Genomic DNA, 20,979 nt, shown 5'->3' with positions numbered 1-20,979 from the left:
AGAAAAAGCAAACCGAACACTCCTGGCAATGCAAGAAGAAATAATCCAGCATAAGCAACTTCCATTTGCTAAAACAAATTGTCAAGGCTGAGGGTTGTTTGGGTCACACTGGGTTGCAAACCTAGCTAAAGATGTTAGGGAATTCTAGATGAGTTGCGTGTTGCCAATGGGCTATTAAAACGTTATCCGAGCTCTGCATTTTATATTATGAATGAAATAAATACCATAGTTTCATTACTAAGTAACAATAGAGGCAGTACTTCCAAAATACCTCAGTAACTGCACTTTGTGTTTGCACAAAATATTTCACTCTGTTCCAATTCAAATCCATTTCCAACAGTAACAATTAAAAGGTTCTATTGATTTCAGTAGGAACTGGAGCATTATTTTCCCATCGGCTGCACCAGTCTTACATGTATGCGGTCTTACCAGGTTCATTCCGATTGATTCCTGTTTCATTAGGGGTGGAATCGGGTGCTTTTCACTATTACAAAAGAGCAAGAACTGCTAGCTAAAGCTCAGAATGGTTGGGAGATAAGATGAATGACAAACCGTTTCAGAGTCTTCACAAACTTGTTTGACGAATGGAAAAGGTGCTTCAGGCTTCTGGAAACGGATTGCTTGCGACCAGCATTCTGTAATTTAGAACTTTCTAAAATGGAAAATAAAAAGCAAACCAAACCCAACACTTAAATTTCGGAACCTTTGTCTCTCAAACCACAATACTAAATTTCAGCCAGTGCCCACTATATTCCTTTCAAAAGACAACATTTAGAAACATGCTCAAATACAACTTTTTGCTCATATTTCCATTGTCTTAGTAATATGCAACAGCAAACAATTTTCTGACTTGCAGCACTCAGACTTGGTAAAAAATGTTTTGCTCTAAGCAAAGTGTAGCTTGAACCAGTACTTTGTACTCTTCATTCAGAATGGATGTGAAATTTGCAAGTGGTCTCAGAAACCCAAGAAGAGATTTGAACCATCCGTCAACATTTTAGGGTGTTGTACTTCCTCAGTTTCTGTCCATATATAGCTTAAGCTTCTAAGAACTGAATATTTGGTGCTGTGGCAATCACTAACATCACAGCATCGCCAGTCTAACCTAAGTAAAAGCTTTAAGGAAACAACTAGACGGACCCTCATCTTTCTCTGTATCCCATTACATGCATGTGCTTTTGTTTGGATTTTTTTTTTCCCCATCACAGCAATTTCTACTCACCTGTATTGCTTCAGAGCTTTCACAGTTACATGTGCTCCCTAGTAATCTGGAATCCAAGGAAGAGGTGTTTAACTCATTTGCTCACTTCATGTCAAAGCTGAGACCTGCTGTGTGCCTGCAAGGATCTCTGGACCGGCTCTTTCAATAGAAGAATTTTATAACTTCCAATATTTGCCCAGTATTCTAAAAAATGTGGCTAAATGTTGATACATTGTATTATTTTCCACTTTTGTGAATTTGACTTTATGTCTTTCCTTCTTCCATGCATGGCCTGAGTTTCCTTGTAAGCCAAAGAAAAAACTCGTGAGCTCTGTGACACAGTGTGAAACAGCTGTGTCCAGCTGTGTACCTGTAAGTGGATTTTAGAGGGAATGCCAATAGATGGCGGTGAGGGACATGCAGGATTGTGTAATGTGTTGTCAGTTGTTGTCCACGTATGGCATTTAAAAGGAACATGAGTTTAAAACTGTTTGGGTTGGGGTTTTTTTTTGCATTGCCTTTTGCAATATCCTTCCTGTTTAATGCTGTTGTACAAGAAACAGCAGAAACATTTAATTTTAAAAAAGAATTAATTCTTCAGATATTTACTGTGATCTGGAAAGAACGACAAAAAGAAAAACGTAACTGTGAAACTAGATCTCAGTTTTCCACAATCTGACTGTTTATTTGGATGAAGCCTGGATACCCATCCAGACTGAGGCGTGAAACGCTTTGTGGGACACCCTTCCCCAGTGGGGGAAAAATATGACTCATGAAGAACTATTTGTTGAAAGCTGCTAATCCGTCTGCTTAGGTGTTTGCAGAGGAACATATTTCCCACTTACCTCCAGAGCAGAATAGGAGGTGTCTGACTGTATCTCCTTAGTGAGTTCTAAGTTTGAACATTTAAAGAACATCTAAATTTGCTCTTGTCAAAACCCCATCTGGGGAAGTGCTCAACATATTTTTAAATGATGAATAAATTTGCACCATAATTTGCACATTGAAAACCACAGAAAGAAGACACATTGTTAGCAATAATTACCACTCTGCTGAACAGCAAGTACAAAGAGAACAAGGTTCTATTGGGGGTGAAATCATACAATTCAGATGTATGAGACTTATTAGGTCATCAAATCCATTGTCTTTCCAGTGCAAACTTGTTCCCCATGGCATGTTCTCCAACGCGCTGTTCAGTTTAGTTTTAACACTCATCCAAATCCATGACTGCTCCTTTGATGCAACTGATCTTTGTTTTCTTTTCCTTTGTTTTTCTATCCATATCTCCTCTGGTAATTTTTATTTTACTGTGAACTTCTTTTCAGTATATCACAGTAATGTAAACCAAATGCTACATGAAAACTCCTGTCTTACTGTTTCCTTCTTCCAAGGTTAAGACCAATTTAGGAATATAAATTTCATTCTAATTATGCATTTTTTTTCTCTTTTATATTCAGGATGGAAGGAATGGAGGAGGAAATTGCTGAAGGCAAAGCAACATAATTCTGTATAAAACACCCAGAGACTGCAGCATTAAAATAAGAGGGCACATTACAAGTGCAATATATGTTATTGGGCTATTCAGTGGTTTGGGTTTAGTCCACAGCTTTGCAGAAGCCAACAGCAAAAGAAATGATGTAAAACTAGAAGGAGACTGTAAACTCTCCTACATTGCTATTTGCTTTTGGTTTACAGTGTAGTGTGTCTAGAAGCCAAAAAACATGGAGCTGAGATCAGAGGATAATTTGGATCTACGGGAAATTGAACTGTCTCTCTTATTTAATTAACTAATAAATAACATAGAGTAACCTTTATAGAAAAGCACCAGTTACAACAAAATAAGCTTATATTAGTAAATGATACAGCAATAGAGCTGTGAGCTCTTTTAATAGAAGCTCAGGAGCAAACAAATAGTGGCCAAAATTAGAGAACTTACAGTGATTATTTTTATGTCAGAAGCATTCAAACCTGGGGCAAAGTAGGCAATTAACTACAAAGGTATATTTACAACATTAGCAGTTTTTCTCGTCTCAGTGAAGATGTATAAATGTTTTTTTTTTTTGCAGTTCACTTAAATAGAGCAGATACTTACAAGCAACATAAGTTGGTTGTGGAAGAACGAGAACAAAGTTGCATACTCAGGCTGCCAGTATGCATCTGGGGTCTCTGCTCTAGAGGAATGTCTGTTATGCCGTGCCATTTCGCTGAGGAGGAAGATCATCTGGAATTCTTTGTCCTATCACTAGACAAGCGGGTGCCTCTACTCAAGTGGGGCAGATGTGAGGTAAATGGAATTACCTCAGTGCAAAATTATCTGAGATCTTAGCCCCACAAATCAGCCAGCCTGTGGAACAGCTAAATATCATTTAGGGTGACCCTGAATAAGGAAACAAATTAGCAGAAGGTGAGCTAGATCATACTGAGATCCTGGTGGAGAGCATAACATGAGGTTTAGAGTTTTGAAAATACATCAGATAGCTGGAAACAAATTCGAACTCAGTTGAAAGCTGCACATTTTTAGCAGTGCAGACAACTGACACTGGGATAATGAGCACAGAGACATAATTCCACGCAGCAGTTACAGGCATAAATAGTGGCCAGACACCTCAATAGCTTGAGACAGTGATAGATTCTGTATTGCCTCACCTCCAGGTGGGATGTCTTTCAAAAGAAAATTCCGTATCTCATGAAGAAGCTATTGGCATGACAGTCATATTACTGGGTAGTATATTTTGGATTACAAAGGCAGGCTCTACAGCTGAAACCGTAACTTCTTAAATTCCCTACCTGAACTTCTCAGGCTATGGCTTGGTTCTGAAGCCTGCTTTTATATATTCTTACAAACAATTATAATCTAAACATTTAAAACACCCTGTGGAATCAGAGATCCTTCTCTTTGTTAAACGCAATAAAACCATGTGCTCTGCTTGTGAATCAAATTACAATTAGAACATTTTTATTTCACCTCTGACTTGTCTAGTGAAATACATTTCAACCAGATTTCAGAAAGAAAATATCTGGTAAGCATTTTACTGAAGAGTTGGGTTCCTTTCTTAATGAAGCATTCCACAATTACTTAATCCACTCAGAATTGTTTAGAAAGAATGATCTACAAGGAAAAAATACTTAAAAAATACATTTGAAGTGTTGCCAGGACATACAATTGTAGTAACTCAGTTATGATAGTCTGTAGCATGGTATTATGAAGACAAATGGATGACTGTTGTTTGTAATCATCAGGGTTTTCCAGAAGATTAAACATATGAAAGCAAAGCTTCCTAAGTAATTCCCTAGGAGATTTCATCATATCACAGAGCAGGTTCAAAAGCAACAGCTGATCTAATTCCAAAAGCTCTTAAACTCACTGTACATTCCAATGTATTCTTCCTGGTATTTTTGTAAGCTTGTTTCCTTCAGCCTCTGAAATGCAAAGCACAGGGCAAAAGGCAGGCTGCAGTGCGAAGCCTGAATGAACAGACTTGGGCAAGAGATCTGCATGGAATCTGGGCAATTTAACCCTCCCAGGTCACGCTGGAGCGGTAGCACACAGCCTTGCTCTTCTTGCTCCTCTGTATTCTGAGGCTTTTGCCTATGTTATCCAAGTAATCTCAGGCCTTTTAGATTGATTACCCTCAGTTTTTTCACCTCCCTTGCACTCCTCGTCCACTCTCCTTCAGGCAGCCTGAGCAGCACGACTGGCATGTGCCGCAGAGGAATCAGTGAAAAGCCAAGGTGGGGAGACCCCAGGTTTGAGTCCTGTCTCTTGTCTTCACCTAGCTTTAATTCATGCAGAGCTTGGTTCTGCTCTCATTTATAAACCACAGCAAATCAGTGGTTATAAGCAGATGTAAGGATACTCTACAAACAATGTGCAGCTATTTACTACATCTCTAACACAAATGAGGAAAAGAAAAGTTGCAATATTAACGTATAATCAAAGAAGAGTGTGGTAAAGAGAAGCATGGTAAAGAATGGATAAATGCCTGGGCAGGTCCTCAGCTTATGTATAACAGCATATCCATGCTGACTTCTATCCATGTCAGTCGAATCATGCTAATTTGCATTAATTAAGAATCTAGCTCAGGCCTCTGTATTATATGAAGTGAAAGCCATTATTTGGGCTTTTCGGTCACATACAGTAGTTTATCTCAGATCCGTGATCAAAATCCTTAGTTTTCACCAAGGTTGATCAATACCAGAATGAAATTTCAGAGTCAGTGATGTCATAATTCTTACTTTTTCTGCAAACTCTTTGTCTTGACTCTCTACCAAATTACTGAAATACAAGGGACTGACATCAGTCATATATTTAAGGCAAATTCCGCAGGCTCTTCTATTATGTTACAATCCTGATTTATCCAAAATATACGACTGTGTAATGCTAGCATTACAAGCAATTATGAGATTTTTATTTGGTTGGAGGCAAGGGTGTTGCTCAAGCTGACTCCCCAGTGTAGTATAGCCACATGTAAGCTCCCACATCCTCTCTCAGACACGCAAGAAAATGGTCTGAGCTAAACAGATTTTCTATATTGCTGTTATTTATTATTTAAGGACAAGGAGTTAGGAAATCAACAACAGAGTTGTCTGTGCTTTACTTTGAGACTGGGGTTAATTTCTGGAGCAGTGGAATTTTATAAGAACCAGGCACTGGTGTCAGATTCTCAAAAGGAGGGATTTTCTGCATGTTGTTTATAACTGCTTCTGTTCTGGGCTGGTATGTCAGTAAAACAATTTATACAGAGAATATTCTCAGATATTCCATCACTTGTTCCCTGTTGACTAGGAAGGTGCCCTGAAAGACCTGCGATGTGCACTAACTTCAGAAAGGAAAAAAGACTTATTTAATAGCATGAAAAAGCTATGTAAGAGATAGACTACATCATCTGTATTTTCAGTACCAAGACCACCTGCAAGTGATAATGCTTGTATGAATTTTAATTAGAGAAACAACATTTTCTTGCATTATCTCCTTTCCCTTTCCAAGCAACATAGCTGAATAGTTTAAGTTGCTATGGTTACAATGGGTTGTGGCAGGCTGTGGATCATCATGACAGTGACATATTTGCACGTAAAGAACAAAGGCCGCATCTTTCCATTTCAGCCAGATGATTTTAGCCCGAAGTATTTCTATGATTTTAAATCAATTGATGCAGCTTGACATAACAGTCATACTAGGTGAAGAAAAATGAAAACTTCATGGTAGTTCAACTTTTCAGTTTAAAATAAGTTCCTTTGCAATGAAGCATTATTCCAGTTAGAAGTTTATTTTAAGAAAATAAATAGTACTTTTCAACAACCCGTATAGAACAGGAGTTTTTATATATGCTTTAAAAAGAATGCCAAGCTGTTGCCTTGGCTCTTGAGCTATTAAAGTCACAGTCTGTTTCTCATGAATGAGGAGCAAAGAGCTGGCTGAGATTCGAACTCTCTCCTAGTTTTGATCCAGTCTATTTGAAAATGTAGCAATCTTATCTTCCCACTGCATTGTGCAAGTATTTTTCATTATAGATTGGCATCACATCCACTAGAGTACTTAGTGTCTTCCATTTGGAGGCAGCCACGTCCCCTCTTTTGATCCAAAACAGTTGTTAACTCTCTAAAGTATTTCTTTATATGAAAAAATAAAAGAGAGATCCTTGAAACATTTTAGTGGAATGCTGTGTGAAACTAATTTGTGGGAAAAAACAAATCAATAGGTGTGTAGGGTACAGAGGGAGAAAGGGTGTGTCTGCGCTTGTGTGCATTCTAGCTTTCAGATGTTTCCATCCAACTAATTTCAAGGGTTAAGAGCAAGATAGTGCGCTAAAGTGATTCCAGATGGGCCAATATTAATATCTTTCTTTTCCTGATGAATGAGAAGGTATGACCTAGTTAGAAAACTGCTAAAATTACAGGCGCCACAGAGGCTTCAGCTGGTGCCCTACCACATAGATATTTATACTTACCTCTGCAATTATAATGCTGATGAGCTGCTCGAACCTGCTGAAGGAGACGTTCCAGGGCCTCAGTGTGTCCCCTGTGCCGAGGTTCTCTTCCACTGCAGTCTTTCCAGTCTATTGAACAAAGGAAATAAACAGAAATGAAACACAAAGGAGCAGGAGAAGGTTTTAAAATATTTTCTTGCCTCTGATATTTCTTGGCTTTAGAGGAGTTTTACATCTGGGCATGCAGGAAAAAATGGCAGTTGTTTCTAAGTCTGCTGTTATTACTTGTACAATAAGTTTCCTTTGCCTTGTGCCTGCGAGGTAATTAATCGTAACGATTATTATCAAAGAGTTCACAATCAGCTCCTAGAAGCTCCTGTAGCGACTGAGTAGACAATGGCTATTTCTCCTTGGTACGTAAGTGGCCTCTGTTACTGCAGTGTCAGGGCTGCTCTCAGCCTGTACCGTCCCGACGGTACAGCACCTCGCTGAGGTCACACTGCTGCTCCCTCTGCATTTTGTTGAGACACCAGGAGGATAAACGCCTCTCCTACAGTTATATAGGAAACCCATTGCAAAGCAGAGAATGAACATCTTCCTACACCCAGAGCTAGCTCTGTAGCCACAGAAACATGCTCTGAGTAAAATCGCTTCTGAAAATCTGCTCCCAGCAGAGGCCTGAACAAACGCCGGCAATTCCTGCCCTAGAGTCTATGGTCTGCTCAGCACTGCACTCGTGAGGCAAGAAGCTGCGGCTTCTGTCACACATACCTTCCACCTACAAAAGACGTTGTTTTCACCCATTTGCTGCTAGCTACAATCTCAGTCTTGATTTTAAAAAACAGGCAATCTTCTCACAAATAGGAGATGAAGCTGTGTGTATCAGAGAGGAGCTTTTTAATTCCTGACTTGACTACTTTCATACTTTCATTATAATGAGAAAAAAGTATTGCAGCAGTTTCATGACTCAAAGTGGATCAAGTTATTAAGAGATCTGTCTGCAAGGGGGACTTGCTTCCATCTTGCTGGCATAGAGGCCATGTACATATTCACAGACACCAACAGTTTGCTCACTCACTAAATATACAGATCTAGTTTCTAGTGCAAGTTTGGCGTCAAGCATTCCTTCCAACAGGCTTACTATTCCAAGGATATAAATAAATATTTGCTGCCATTTAGTATAGCACCTAGAGTAAGCCCTATGAAAGGATGGAAAGAGAAGACATTTGCTCTGCTGGTAGCCTGTGGGCAATGGTAACAGCTGCGGAGTGGCTGTCCTGCATGTTCTATGCTTTTGCGGAGATCAAGGGCCAGCTGCATTTATAGCTCTGTGTGGGGAGGCCAGTTCTTAGATCTCTTGTGAGCAGCCAAGAGGAACCAACTGGAACTCACCAATCTCAAAGTGCTTTGGTGTCATCAAACTGGTAGAGTTTTGAACAACCTCATGATTTCTCTGTCCCAGTGGCTTCCAAACTTTCTGAGCCTTCAGATTGCTGACTACCTTAAAAATGACATCAAAATCAGACCAGCTTCTCACATACTAATGAGTAAGCCTAGAAATGTTACTATCTACTATGATTTCACAGACCAGCTGTGCAACGCTGGACACAACATTCCAGGCTGCCACTGTGTCTGTGGGGAAACAGGAGGGCAGTGGCAAGCATTCACTGTCATGCTGCATGGGTGCATCTCCAAGGATGTCACTAACCTTTGATGCTCTGGGATTGGAATGGATCAGGATTAAGCCCTGAAGCTTTCATTTCCCTTGCATATTCTTCTGGCTGCCGTTACAGACAACTTGTAGAGTATTAATGTATTCACATTAAATTTTTAGCTTAGGGCCATATTTTGTTATGCAACACTAGTGTAATTTCAGGTTGCTGCCGCCTTGCCAAGCACAAATCTGCTAGTTTTCAAAACCAGTGGTGAAGGCAATCGTGTGGATAAAGAAGCTCTGCCCCCAGTAACTGCAGCAGTAAATAGCATCTTGACTCTCGAGCTAAAATTCTGATCTTAGTATTACTTAATGAAAGAATTTACATTTAGGCTCCGATGGTCTCACTTGCTGTAAAACTTAAGCATGTGTCGCTAAGGATACTCAATGAAAATACCACGTTCTTGCCCGGTATCTGTATACAGTAAGCCGAGTCTGCCTAACGCTTCTGTGTTCACCAACAAAGAAAACATAGATATGGAGCCCTGAAGAAATATTTCTCTTTGCCATAAACTCACAAAAAATCCCATATATATCAAGTGATGCTCCTGCTCTCCTAGAGAGAAATCCAAAAGACTCCTTTTGCTACCTTGTCTGCCTTTCAGAGAAACACCCCCACAATGATTGTCCCAGGCACTTCAGTAGTACTCCCATGGATGGTACTGCTCTCCCTGGTGGAAGCAAGGACTTGGCTGAGTTCTGAGCAGCAGCACGTGACAACGTGGCCCTAATGCCAGCAAGTCTAGGACTTTCTGCTACTCTAAAGCCCAGAATCCTCGAGACACTAGGCATGGGAAATGGACTTAATTCTCTGCATAGTTTTTGTGTTGATCCACTGAAATCTGCAGGAGAACTTCCCTCACATCCAAAAGCTTTGGAACTGGCACATATTGTCAGATTTCAGAAGGTTAGTAACAGTGGACAAGAAATAGACAGGGAAGACAATGCCATATGCCAAAAGCTAAAATTCGTATCATACAAAGCTGCATTTTTAAGTGCCACCTGTCTTGCCAGGAGTGTCCTGTTCTTTGGGAATATTTAGCTGAATAACTAGCAGCTACTATAAAAGAGTGTGTTTCTCAGTTGATGTAAATTTTTGGTTTGTGGGGCCAAATCCTGTGTAGTTACACCTGGGTATAGTCAAGGTAATTGCATGTCACTAAGTTACTCAAAACAACCCTATCGTAGTGAGTTATCCACATAGCCAAGAGCAGAATTTTGTCCCACGAGTGTAGCATATTTTTGTTCTCAAAGAGAATATTTTTTTAGCCTAGTTCTGATTTTATTCTGGGGTAAACAAGAGCAAAATTGAAGGAAAATGGGACAATGGTACTGCAAGAGCCTCATGTATCCAATCCTCTCCAGTACAACTACTGAGATTAGATACATCTTTCTTTATTTTCTCACATTAGCATGCAAGGTTATTAAATTATTACATTAGCCTAATAAAAACAAGTGCTAATGCAATAAAATTAGAAGTCCCACTTTACTGCATTAATCAATGCAAGGGAAGCTGTAACATGCTGAGCCAGTTTGACAGTGAACACCAACTCTGGAAAAGCAACTAACAATACAATTTGATTATAGAAGACTAAAAATTACACATAAAAAAATCATAGTCCTAATGGAGTCTGAGAAAACCTGTCATTGGTTTGAAAAGGAAGAAAGGCTTTTGGACATGTCTGGAACATTTTAGTGCTTATGAGCTAAATCCTATCAACATACGTGTCCACACTGGAGTATTTTACATACAGGATGCTATGAGAATGGTCCAGTGAATGGGATCTATAATACTACAAGGCAGAACATACAAAATTAGGTACGATACATGTAAGTGTTTTGGTTCTAGCAGTTCAGATTCAGGTTTTGATCCATTCATGTACTGACTAATGAGGTTCCACATAGCAGAACCCTATTAAGGGAAATAAAGATTAAAATATTTCTAATTTTTCTTAAGTCTTAGTGACTAGATGACAATGTTCTGTCAAAGGACTGGAGAGGAATAAAAAATTAGACAAATAAATATACATAAATAATTACTTTGCTTATTTTGGGGGTGGTGGTAGAAGGCGTTGAGTTTTATTTATTTGTTTATTTCACTCCTAGATGACTGGCAATTAAATCATGAACTCCAGAATATTTTTCGGTTCTTTGAAGAGGTAGAAATTCTGACAAAACAGCATCACTAATCAAATTAGGAGGGTAGACAAACTCAACTTACTTGAAGGAGAAGCATATGCAGGAGTAGATTTGCGTGGAGGTCCCCATCCTCTCATGTTGTATGCTGAAACATGGACATAATACCTCTGGCCCTGCAAATGGAAACAACTGGAGTCAAAACTATCACTTGACTCAAAATCTTGGCTGTAATAACTGGAGAGCAGTCTCTCCCAAAGATGCTTTCTTTGAAAAACTTAAGTAGCTTTCAGCAGCATCAACTGATGCACCATGACAGATTGAAACATAGTACAAAGATTTCAGGACAGCTGATCTGCTGAGGGTTAACAGAACACACCAATTCCAACCGGCAAACCGTAATCCCTTCTACCAAGGCCAAACCCTGGGAACTCTTACAATCAGACTTCAGGAATAGGGTCCCCCCTTTTTCCTGTTGTATTTAAGAGAGTCTCTCTACCAGCACAGCAATGCAAGAAGCTTCGCTTGGCAACCACTGAAATCAGTCAGATCTTTATCACTGATTTTGATGCATAAATCTAGATCAATGGAGAGCACTTCTGAAAGTCTAACTTCTAATTTAAATATGTTATATACTTTGGATAGTACAGTCAAACACATAGTAAGCTCTCTGCCTGTGGAAGTGACTGTACAAGCTTGCTTGATTTTAACTTAAGAACAGTTACTTTGTTTTGTTGTTAGAAAATGAGAAACAGTAAATGCATATTGTGTCTCAGCTCCCTGGAAGACAGTGTGCTTCAAATCAAGGATTTCTTCATATAAAAGGCTAGAAATAACGAATATTGTTTCTATTCTATGTAGATAATTTTATATTGTGCCCATTGCTTACTCTTTAAAGTTAATTTTCTCATTTTGAGAGCCCGTGTTTTGGGGCACTGGCCAAGGGTCACGTGCATCCCCCCCCTACTGTAAGTTTGTAGCCTGATTCAGTGTGCAGTGAATTCAGTGGAAAGGCTTCAGCTCAGAGGATGCCGGATTGTTGTTTCCAGTGGAAACAGTTGTATTTTGAACAAGCTTTATTTTCATCAAGTATTTTGTGAATTAATTTTTTTTTTGCACAAATGATCCTGAACAGCCTATAGGAAAAAGACTTTCAGACACATGGTCAAAATCATTCTGCTTAAGAATCCATATGAATGCTTATCAGTTTTCTCCATCGCTGACCCAGTTCTTATCAGTGTAAAACATTTATACAAAAATAAATAACAGAATTGAAAATTATTGCCATCAACATGTGTGTCCCTGGAAGAAGTAGAAGAGAAAGAAGTGTTATTTTAGCTATTGGTCATCAGAGTTGGGACTAGATCTTTTACGAGCCTTTGATCTGCACTAAGATTATCCTGTGATCCAGAAAACAGCAGCTTTCACTCCGGTCTTTTCTGATCTCCCCTAAGCATGACAACTTCTAAAGCAGTTCATGCTGTCTGTCTATTCCTTTGTGACTTTAGGATTATGGATACCAGACATATTATGCTCAATGACTGGAATGTGTTGCTAGAAGAAAGGCGCTCTACAGTTATTACCAACAGGCATGGGCGCAAATTATCTGTGTCTTTGTATCACCGGGGCGGCAGGGGCCATCGAGATCTAAGTAAGTGAGTCATTTGGCACTTACCGTTCTGAGACCTGTGATGGTGCACCTCAAAGACTGAAGATTATCCATAATTTTTTCACCACCCAAAGGAGAAAAGTCTTCTGAAGAGCTCCATTCCACTAGGAAATAAATAGCAGGAGAAAATCAAATCAGATACCAGTCCAGGCAAAGAAATCAAAGTACCTGAATCACTCACAGGTTAACTTTTCTCCTAGCTGTTTTCCATTCCATGTGGATACTAAAGGTCATACTTAACAATAATGTTTAGCAAAACTTCACACAATAATTAAATTATATCTCTGTGTATGAGAGAGAAAAACAAAATACCGCTCAAAAGCTTTTCAGGAAAGAATGCTTAAAAATACACTGCCATACAAATTACGTTCAGTCAACATTTGCCCTCATTTAAACAATTTCCTTTTAAAGAAAGAGAAGTAGTGGAAAAGATTAGGTAGAGGATTTGGACCTGCTAATGCCATGTGGCAGTTTATTCATTCAAACCAACAAAAAGTGCTGTTTTGCACTTGGATGTGCATAGGTAGGGCATGGGCAGAGAGTCCTTTGGGCTCCACAGGTCCACAAACCTCTCATCACCAGCCTTGGCTAATTTGTATAGAAATACCCTGCTTGGACTAGATTTGACACTCACTGGAGTCTCTTCATTGGGGTCAGTGGGTTCTGGCTCTCTCGTCCAAGCTTGATTCTGCTGTGGTCGCTGAAATTACAGAGCTCCACAAGGACCTCTTAAGTTGTATCCACTTTTGAAGCGAATTAAGTGGCGCTGGGCTGACACATCCCTACCAACCTGTCCTGCAGCCTAAATTACTACGGGCACCTTCACCAAAGGGCTCTCATCAACTTGTACAGGTGACTCATATTCCTGCTTAAATGGTCATGGAACAAGTAGTCCTTCTGTCAGTACTCTTCCTCAGTACTTGCAAAAATGAATGTGCACGTAAAATAGCATCAAACAGACCATGAAAAACTACTAGATGATTTTTGTAAAAGAATATATGCAAGTGGGGAACTGATACTTTATTTGCATATTTATTATTGTTGAGTCAATAACTTGGAATAGATCAGAGGGTATAGGTATTTTAATTTCAGCATGGAATTTTGGAATTCTTTGGAAATTTGGAAATTTGGAATTTTGATCTTCTGGCTGTGTCACACTGGCATTTTCATGTTAAAAGAAAAAAGCTTCTCAGAATTTTTCGCTCAGCATATACAACACAACTGCCAACACATTTTCTAAAATAGCCAAGTATCAATAGCACAACTCATTTTTCCTTTCTCTCCTAATTGCTCATTTTCTGTGATTGCAGTTTGTGAATGCACAGCATGCTCTGCAACATTTTTGTATTTGCCGCAGTGAAAAGGGTATTGGTTTTGTCTATTGTCTTTGAACTTTTTCAGTGTATATTTTTGTAGTTTTCCATGAGGTTTTAAATACCAGATTACTGCTACCTGTAGTGGAAGCAATCTCTGTACATTAATATGAAAACGTAGAGACTGCTAAGGTATCGTGTTGTAGGTTGTTGACAATTTAATTACGGGAATGCTTATATGTACCATTGAACTTGATGGCCTGTCAGAGTTTCCATTGTAAACCCTGATTTTCAGAGTTTATAACTCCACTGTATTAAATCATTGAGGACACTGTATACATGCTGCACACTTAGACATGTTATCTGTTTTCCAGAAGGATAAATTGGAGAAATCCTGTTCAAACTGCTGAACATGTTATCAACGGTCTTGCAGCCACTTCAGATACCATTTTTCTTTTCAAAGTTTCATGTAAAGCAAGATACTGTCACTCAAGACAGATTCTGCCAACAAATCCTGTCTTCATTGAAATTCCCAGGCACGACTGACTGTGCTTCTCAGCACGAGGGGCAGTGCTAAGGCTGAGCTTGAGGCAGCACTAAACAAAAGCCAGGGGTGAAATAAGCAGCTTTAAACTGCTTTTGAGCTTCCCAAGTTTTTAGCTGTTCTGTGGTCTGGAGAGTGCCCAAACATAAACTGGTCGTTCAAGCGGTGTATTTAAATTTGGGTAGCTTACAGAAATTAACATTGCAGCCCTATTCTTGATGTGGGTCCCCTCCTCAACCCTTCCACTTGTATTCTGGCATTTAGAAGAGTGCTCCTTATCACTGCCCGTAGAAGAATTAATTGCCTTAATCTAGACAGGATTGTAATCCTAAACCTTTGCAAGCGTGTGTACAGCAGAAACACCACGATAATAGTAGTATGACTAGCAACAGCATGGCAGTTTGTTATCAGGAATAATTGAGGACCACCGAGTTCAGAGAAAGAAGCTGAGTTACCAAGGGGAGGAAAGGCTGACGTTGCCTATAAAGCCATCTCAGGAGCAGGTGAGGAATTGGATTTTGAAGTAATAAATCACAACTGATTTATATGAAATAATACATCACAACTTGGCTGTGATGTTCTAGGGCAAACTGTTGCCCCAACTCATGGTGTTAGTGAAACCCCATGTTCAGGGCAAACACCTTCATCCTCTTACTGGGTGATGCCGTGGTCTCCCAGTCCCTTGAAGCACGACTACTCGCAAGGAAGGGCGACCGAGTCTGCTACACCCTTCATGAGGTCCTGAGGAGAGCTGTGTACCCCCCTGTCTTCGGGGGTCTTCACTGCCTGCTGGGCTGAGGCTCAGCTGTGCTTCTCATTATACAGCCAAGCAATGCCAGCATTTTGCATTTATTTTTTTAGCTTACCCTGCGGTGGCTGAGCCCCACGACATTTAGAACACAGGAATTTGAGATTAGCTTGTGCATCAGGTTATGGTTATCATTATGATTGAGAACCCCTCTTTTAAAGGATATTTACCTAAAAAGATGGTGTATACAAAGTTACTCAAAATTCAATTTTCAAATATATATATTTAAAAACCTCACATTTGGAAAAAACCCTGCCCCTCAGTTTCAATAAAAAATTCCATAACTGAAAAATAAATATTTTTTGAGCAGCTGCATTGGAATAGTGCCTTCTTTTTCCCCTTGTTTCAAAATACTACTGAAAATATATCAACAGGATGCACTGAAGCATTGCTATTTTTGACAGAATGTCATTCTCTGACTCATTATATCTGTCATACAGAAACCCATAACAAATTTTGGAATTTTTTGCTTACTTTTGATTTCAACAAAATTTTTTCCCCATGATTTTACTGATTCAAGTGAGAATAGCATGCCACGATACATTTTTAAACAAATGCAAATCAACTTAAGTAAATTATCACTTAAGTTTATATCTCCTGTTATACATTACCTGATTTCAACTATCTACCGTAATGGTTGTCTAAAACCGTTGTCTAAATGGTTGTCTAAAATTAATACTTAATACTCTACTGTACTCATTCATTAGGTTTTAAACCTGTTAGGAGGATGTGAATACCGGTGTCCCTATTTTACAGGTGGGAAGATGAATGCAAGGAGAAAGAGGCAGAGCATCTTGTTCTCTCAGCAGGCCCCAAAACAACAAGGGACAAACTCCTATGCCCTATATTACATGTATGAGGACAGTGTTGCTCACACCTTCTGGCTCTGTGGGATATATGTAGCTCTTTCTGGTACCAATACAAAGGTACACATCCACAGTCTCACCCGTGTGATTAACCTGGATATAAAATTGCTTAACTTCTTTTTGCATGAGCAACTCATCATGAAGATTTTGCTAAATCTTTGCCTACTTTCTGAGAGCGCGCGCTGGGAGAGACTGCTCTGGTAGTAAACAAAGAATATCAACCATTTGGGTAACTCTGAAGTACTTGGGACTTTAAGAAAGGACAAAAGGCTAGCTAACCTCAGGACTTTAAAAATTGAATATAAAAATGCTCAAGTATAAAAACCTGAAGATGAAGAGGGTCCTTTATAAGAGCCCAGGAACAAGAGCTGGTCTTGTAGACTGTAGACTGTACCAACTGTGCTGTAAAGGACCTGAAAGCTGTTGGGTGAATTAAGGATGGAGCATGTTCCAGTCCTGTTCTGAACACCCCAAAGGCCTGCTTTGTGGTGAACGCTGAATGTCTTCGCTGTTGCGGCTTTCCATCTGACACTTCACGTTATGTCAGAGCAGGGGTTTTTTTGTGTGTTTAATATATTGGTCACTATGTGTTTTAATGAAGGTGCCCTGTATTCCAGAGCTAGCAAATGCACGATGTGTTGCTGCGGTCGCCAAGATAAGTAGTAATTTTTAAATAAACAGCAGTATAAACAGTTACATAAAACTCATGTAAATTGCTGGCACATAATTTTAGACTGGCTTAAGTTATGTAACCGACTTGTGGCCAAGTTGTTTTTTTTTTTTAATACTCAATTCATGCACCTTAAAATAAAGGGAGAGGTTTATTTTCACCTGTTTCTTTTCCACTCACCATCTTTCTGTTATATGGAGCAAGCCTTAAACAGCTTATCAGAGAGATTGACAAACAGACAGGAAACAAAGTGAAGGCACAAAACACCTCCTGACCCTATTGTAGATTCATTCAGGAAAGCACCTTCTCCCGAGTCAAGTAAATAGCCTGAGCCACAGTAGAATTTGTCACTTCTCTTGGCATTTGTTTTTGCTTGCACTTAAGTTACTCACTGAATTGCTGAGTAGATTAATTAGACTGAGGGACACGAGTTCTGTTGCTAACTTGATGGAGTCTACAGAGTACTGTACTGAGCTGGGATTCTGAGTTTTATTCTTGCATTCGCTACTGACTTGCTGCGTGACCTTGGGCAAAGCATTGTGCCACTATGGCTTTTAACCCACACTTAAGCAGCAAGGATTCTCTCTCCTTCCCTTCCTCCCCAGGTCCAGGGCCTAGGCTGAAGGACGCTGTGATCTTAGCTTCTGTTTCCAGGGGCCTCCAAACAAGTAATTGCAAGCTTCCCTTGAAATGTAAAACTAAAAGAGATTTACAATTATTTACAATAATTTACAATGTCTTAGCAGCTTGATTTAAGGATATTGAACGCTGCCATTCATGCGAGTGAAATCAGGGTGAAAGTACCTAAACAAATATTTAGAAGTATAACACAAATGAAGAGAGTAGAACACTAGTGACAAGCAGGAATCAGTTTGTTGGTGCAGACAGTATCACCAGCTCCGACGGAGAACACGGCAGTATTTGGCCAGCTCCACCCGCTGCCTTGGACTGTTCTTTCCAGCCTGAATTAAGAAAGGAACCCAGTTTTTGCGGATTTGGATTCAGGCTTTATTTGTGCCTCTCTCATGTTTGGAAATTCTCCACAGAACGATAGGAGAAAGACAAGTCATACCAGCTGTAGGGAGAACTGACGGAGATCCCAGCATAGTGCTTCCATTAGGAAAATCGAATGCTTGGCACCGAGGAATCTGTATTTGTTCCCGTTGATTTGCTTTTTTGCATGCATTTATCCATCCATAAATGCACACTATCTTAGAATGTCTGGAGTTGGTTGCATTCTGCTCAATAAGAGCGTAGACAAGGACAATATGATACAAGCCACAGTGTTTACAAAAGGAACAAGTGAACTTTTAATTTTTTTATTTACTTAGGGGCAAACTGGGATTTACTACACTGCCTAAGTGACTTAGGCATACTGCTGTGCAAACACAGAAGTTAAAACAGTGTAGTCGTGGCCCGGCACTAGGATTTCTAGCTACCACTGAAATTCAAACCTGACCTCCTAATTGCTCCAAATACCAGCGTTCATTATTTTGGATTTTACCTATTATTCCAGTTATTTCAGTAAACTTATTCAAGGCTCTTTGTACTGGGTCAGTAGAAATATCAGTAAGGCTGAAGAGGAATGAAAAAGATGCAAAACCACACAGCACCGTGTCCACCTGAAGTAAATAAAGCACCGCTGTGTTTTGGTGCGAAAGAGCTATGGGCAGGTTTAAGGGCCTCTCATCAGAGCAACAGCCGGAACAGTACCAAGAAGAGCATTCCTAGACTATTCCTGGAGAGCACGTCTTCATTTGAAGCTCCATGGCTGTAAAGCTTCATGATACTTGTTTCAGAGAATTTTTTTAATAATCAAATACTTTATTTGCAGTAAAGCTTCCTCCCAAACAGCTGTGGGCTCCTTTACCTTTTGCGCCTGCTAATAATAACTGATGATGTTAAATAAGCTTTCTTGTGGCCCTGTTTCTGTATGTTCCTCTGACCCAGGGCAGAATACTCTATTTTATGTCCTGATGTTTGTGGGAAGCATTATGACAGCAGGCTGGGTGCCAGAGACACATCTTTGTTTGATCATGGTTTCACTAGTTCATCTTAGAGCCAATCTACGTTATATAAATGATTTATAAGATATTATTTTTATTGCATTGCAATAAAATTCTCACGAAGATAAAATAAAAAAAAAATATTGACTGCTTTCTTTCAAGTATTTAATTAGTGTTTCCTAAGTACTAACAATTCTTTATCCATTTGTAATAAGGTTAGTATTTCAGTACACGAAGGAACTTTTTTGCTTTCTGTGAGTGAAAATGTCATTTCTTACTAACATTTTATAAATAACTAAGAAAATGATTTTATAATAACGAAGAAAATGTGCCATGTGGGTGCACAGTGCCTTCCAACATGGGCCAGTGGTTAAAAAGCCACAGCGGATTATAATAACAGCCAAGGTTTGTGTCTCAGCCCTGCAATGACAAACATATCCCACTCTGGCTGTGGAAAGAAGTCAGAGAAAATACATGTTAGAACCATGAAAAGGGATTGGAGAATAAATGGGGTTCTTATGCAAAGGCTTCACATCCTAGCAAGGTGTAACGGGCTTGGCTCCGATCTGCGAATTTCCGCTCCCAGTGGGTCTGTTTTACTCATGTAATCTGTGTAACCAAAGCCGGTGGGGAACCTTATGAGTGTAAGGACTACGCATCTGTGTGAAGCATGCATGGGTTAGGCACAGCTTTTTCCCAAAACATAATACATTACAATCTAATTAATAAGGAGCAGTTGGGAAAATGGAAATGAAAAAGTAATCTATCACAACGTATGAGACAAACCAGAGCACTGCTTAGCACTGTTGACAAAGAGAGTAAATACACAAACCCTAATTCAAGTAATCTGTTTCATGGGATTCCACTGCTTTTCCTCTCGTTCTCCTGTAATATGTTTTTAAAGAGGGATTTAGCCGCATAGATGTTAATTAGTTATATTTAAAGCTTTTATTTCTTTATAAACTAATCCCTCCAGTAACTTGAAGAGCTTTCATCTCTCCTTAGCATTGCAGCCAGGTGTTGCAGGCAAAAGATTCTTGACTTGGGGAATTTTTACTTAATTTAATTTATTGTCAATTAATACAAACTTCTAATCACTCATTCAAAGTGAGAAAAAGAAAGCATAAGCAATTAAACAAACATTTAAGTGAACACCTTTCCACTCAACTTAAGTCAAACACCTATCCTCCCCCTTTCTTCCTCCCAACTTCCCTTGTCTCCACCATGGGGTTCCACTCAGTGATGGGGTTTTCCATCGCATTTAGGGCTAGCCAGGCCAGTTGTGGCCAGCACCTGGCATCTCCTGACCTCCCCCCACATCTGTGGCCCCTGGCTACTGAAACCTGACACATGTGCCCAACACAGTACTGAGGTGGGAGCTAAGAGGGGGCTCATGCGTGAAGTCATTGGGTGCTCAGACATGAGTTAATAGGGCACTCGTGTGAACCAGCTGGGTGTTCATTAGTAAATTAAATGGGTGCTCATGCATGAACTGATTGGGTGCTCATGCATAAATAGATCGGGTGTTCATGCGTGAACTAATGGGGCACTCATGCATGAAAACAGCAAACCCTGCAATTTATGCTCGATATGTGATGTAAGAGCTTGAAGCAGATCCAAAGGCCGGATTCCAAATTTACATTAATTTATCAGTTCTGTGGGTCATATCTAATTACTAGAACAGTACCATGGTCTGGTTGGAGAGGAAAACTAACTATGTTTTAGACTCTTTATGCTTGTAAATGGTCCAGAAAAGTCCATGATGGACCAGAGAAGACTTCAGACAAAGCACTGAGCAGGAAAACTTTGCCACAATCCCTCTGAAGACATTCTGGTTTTGTTTAAATCTCTGGAGAGGAAGCATTCCTAAACCCAGGAATCAAAGATTTGCTAAATCAGGAACCTCCTTCGAGGCAGAAGCTGAAGGAACTGAAGTCAGTTCCAGTCCTGCCATTGACTATAAAAAAAATCACGTCTTCTATGTCATACCTATGAACTGGAAGCATTAACACTTAGCCACATACAAATGGTTTTTAAAAGTACTTATTAATTTTGGTAAGTCAAAGCAAATGAAAAAGGTAAAGCAATGTCTAAAATTCAGCAACATCATGATAGGAACCTTTTT

The 20,979-nt window shown here is 39.6% G+C and overlaps 1 protein-coding gene across 4 annotated transcripts in view; it reads right to left on the bottom strand.

The window, feature by feature from the left end:
• Positions 1 to 20,979, bottom strand: part of ANKFN1 (ankyrin repeat and fibronectin type III domain containing 1) — a 136,869-nt gene that overhangs the window by 29,199 nt on the left and 86,691 nt on the right. For all 4 annotated transcript variants that reach the window (XM_074607752.1, XM_074607751.1, XM_074607754.1 and 1 more), the window contains 4 exons: positions 12,654 to 12,751; positions 11,064 to 11,154; positions 7,150 to 7,257; positions 553 to 652 (listed from right to left, as the gene is read on the bottom strand). In XM_074607752.1, coding sequence (XP_074463853.1) covers positions 553 to 652; positions 7,150 to 7,257; positions 11,064 to 11,154; positions 12,654 to 12,751 — 397 coding nt within the window. The remainder of the gene's footprint in view (positions 1 to 552; positions 653 to 7,149; positions 7,258 to 11,063; positions 11,155 to 12,653; positions 12,752 to 20,979) is intronic.

Source organism: Larus michahellis, chromosome 14, assembly GCF_964199755.1.
Source record: "Larus michahellis chromosome 14, bLarMic1.1, whole genome shotgun sequence".
Classification (NCBI taxonomy): Eukaryota; Metazoa; Chordata; class Aves; order Charadriiformes; family Laridae; genus Larus; species Larus michahellis.
The sequence above is the reverse complement of the archived record's forward strand: the minus strand, read 5'-3'. Positions and strand labels throughout refer to the sequence as shown.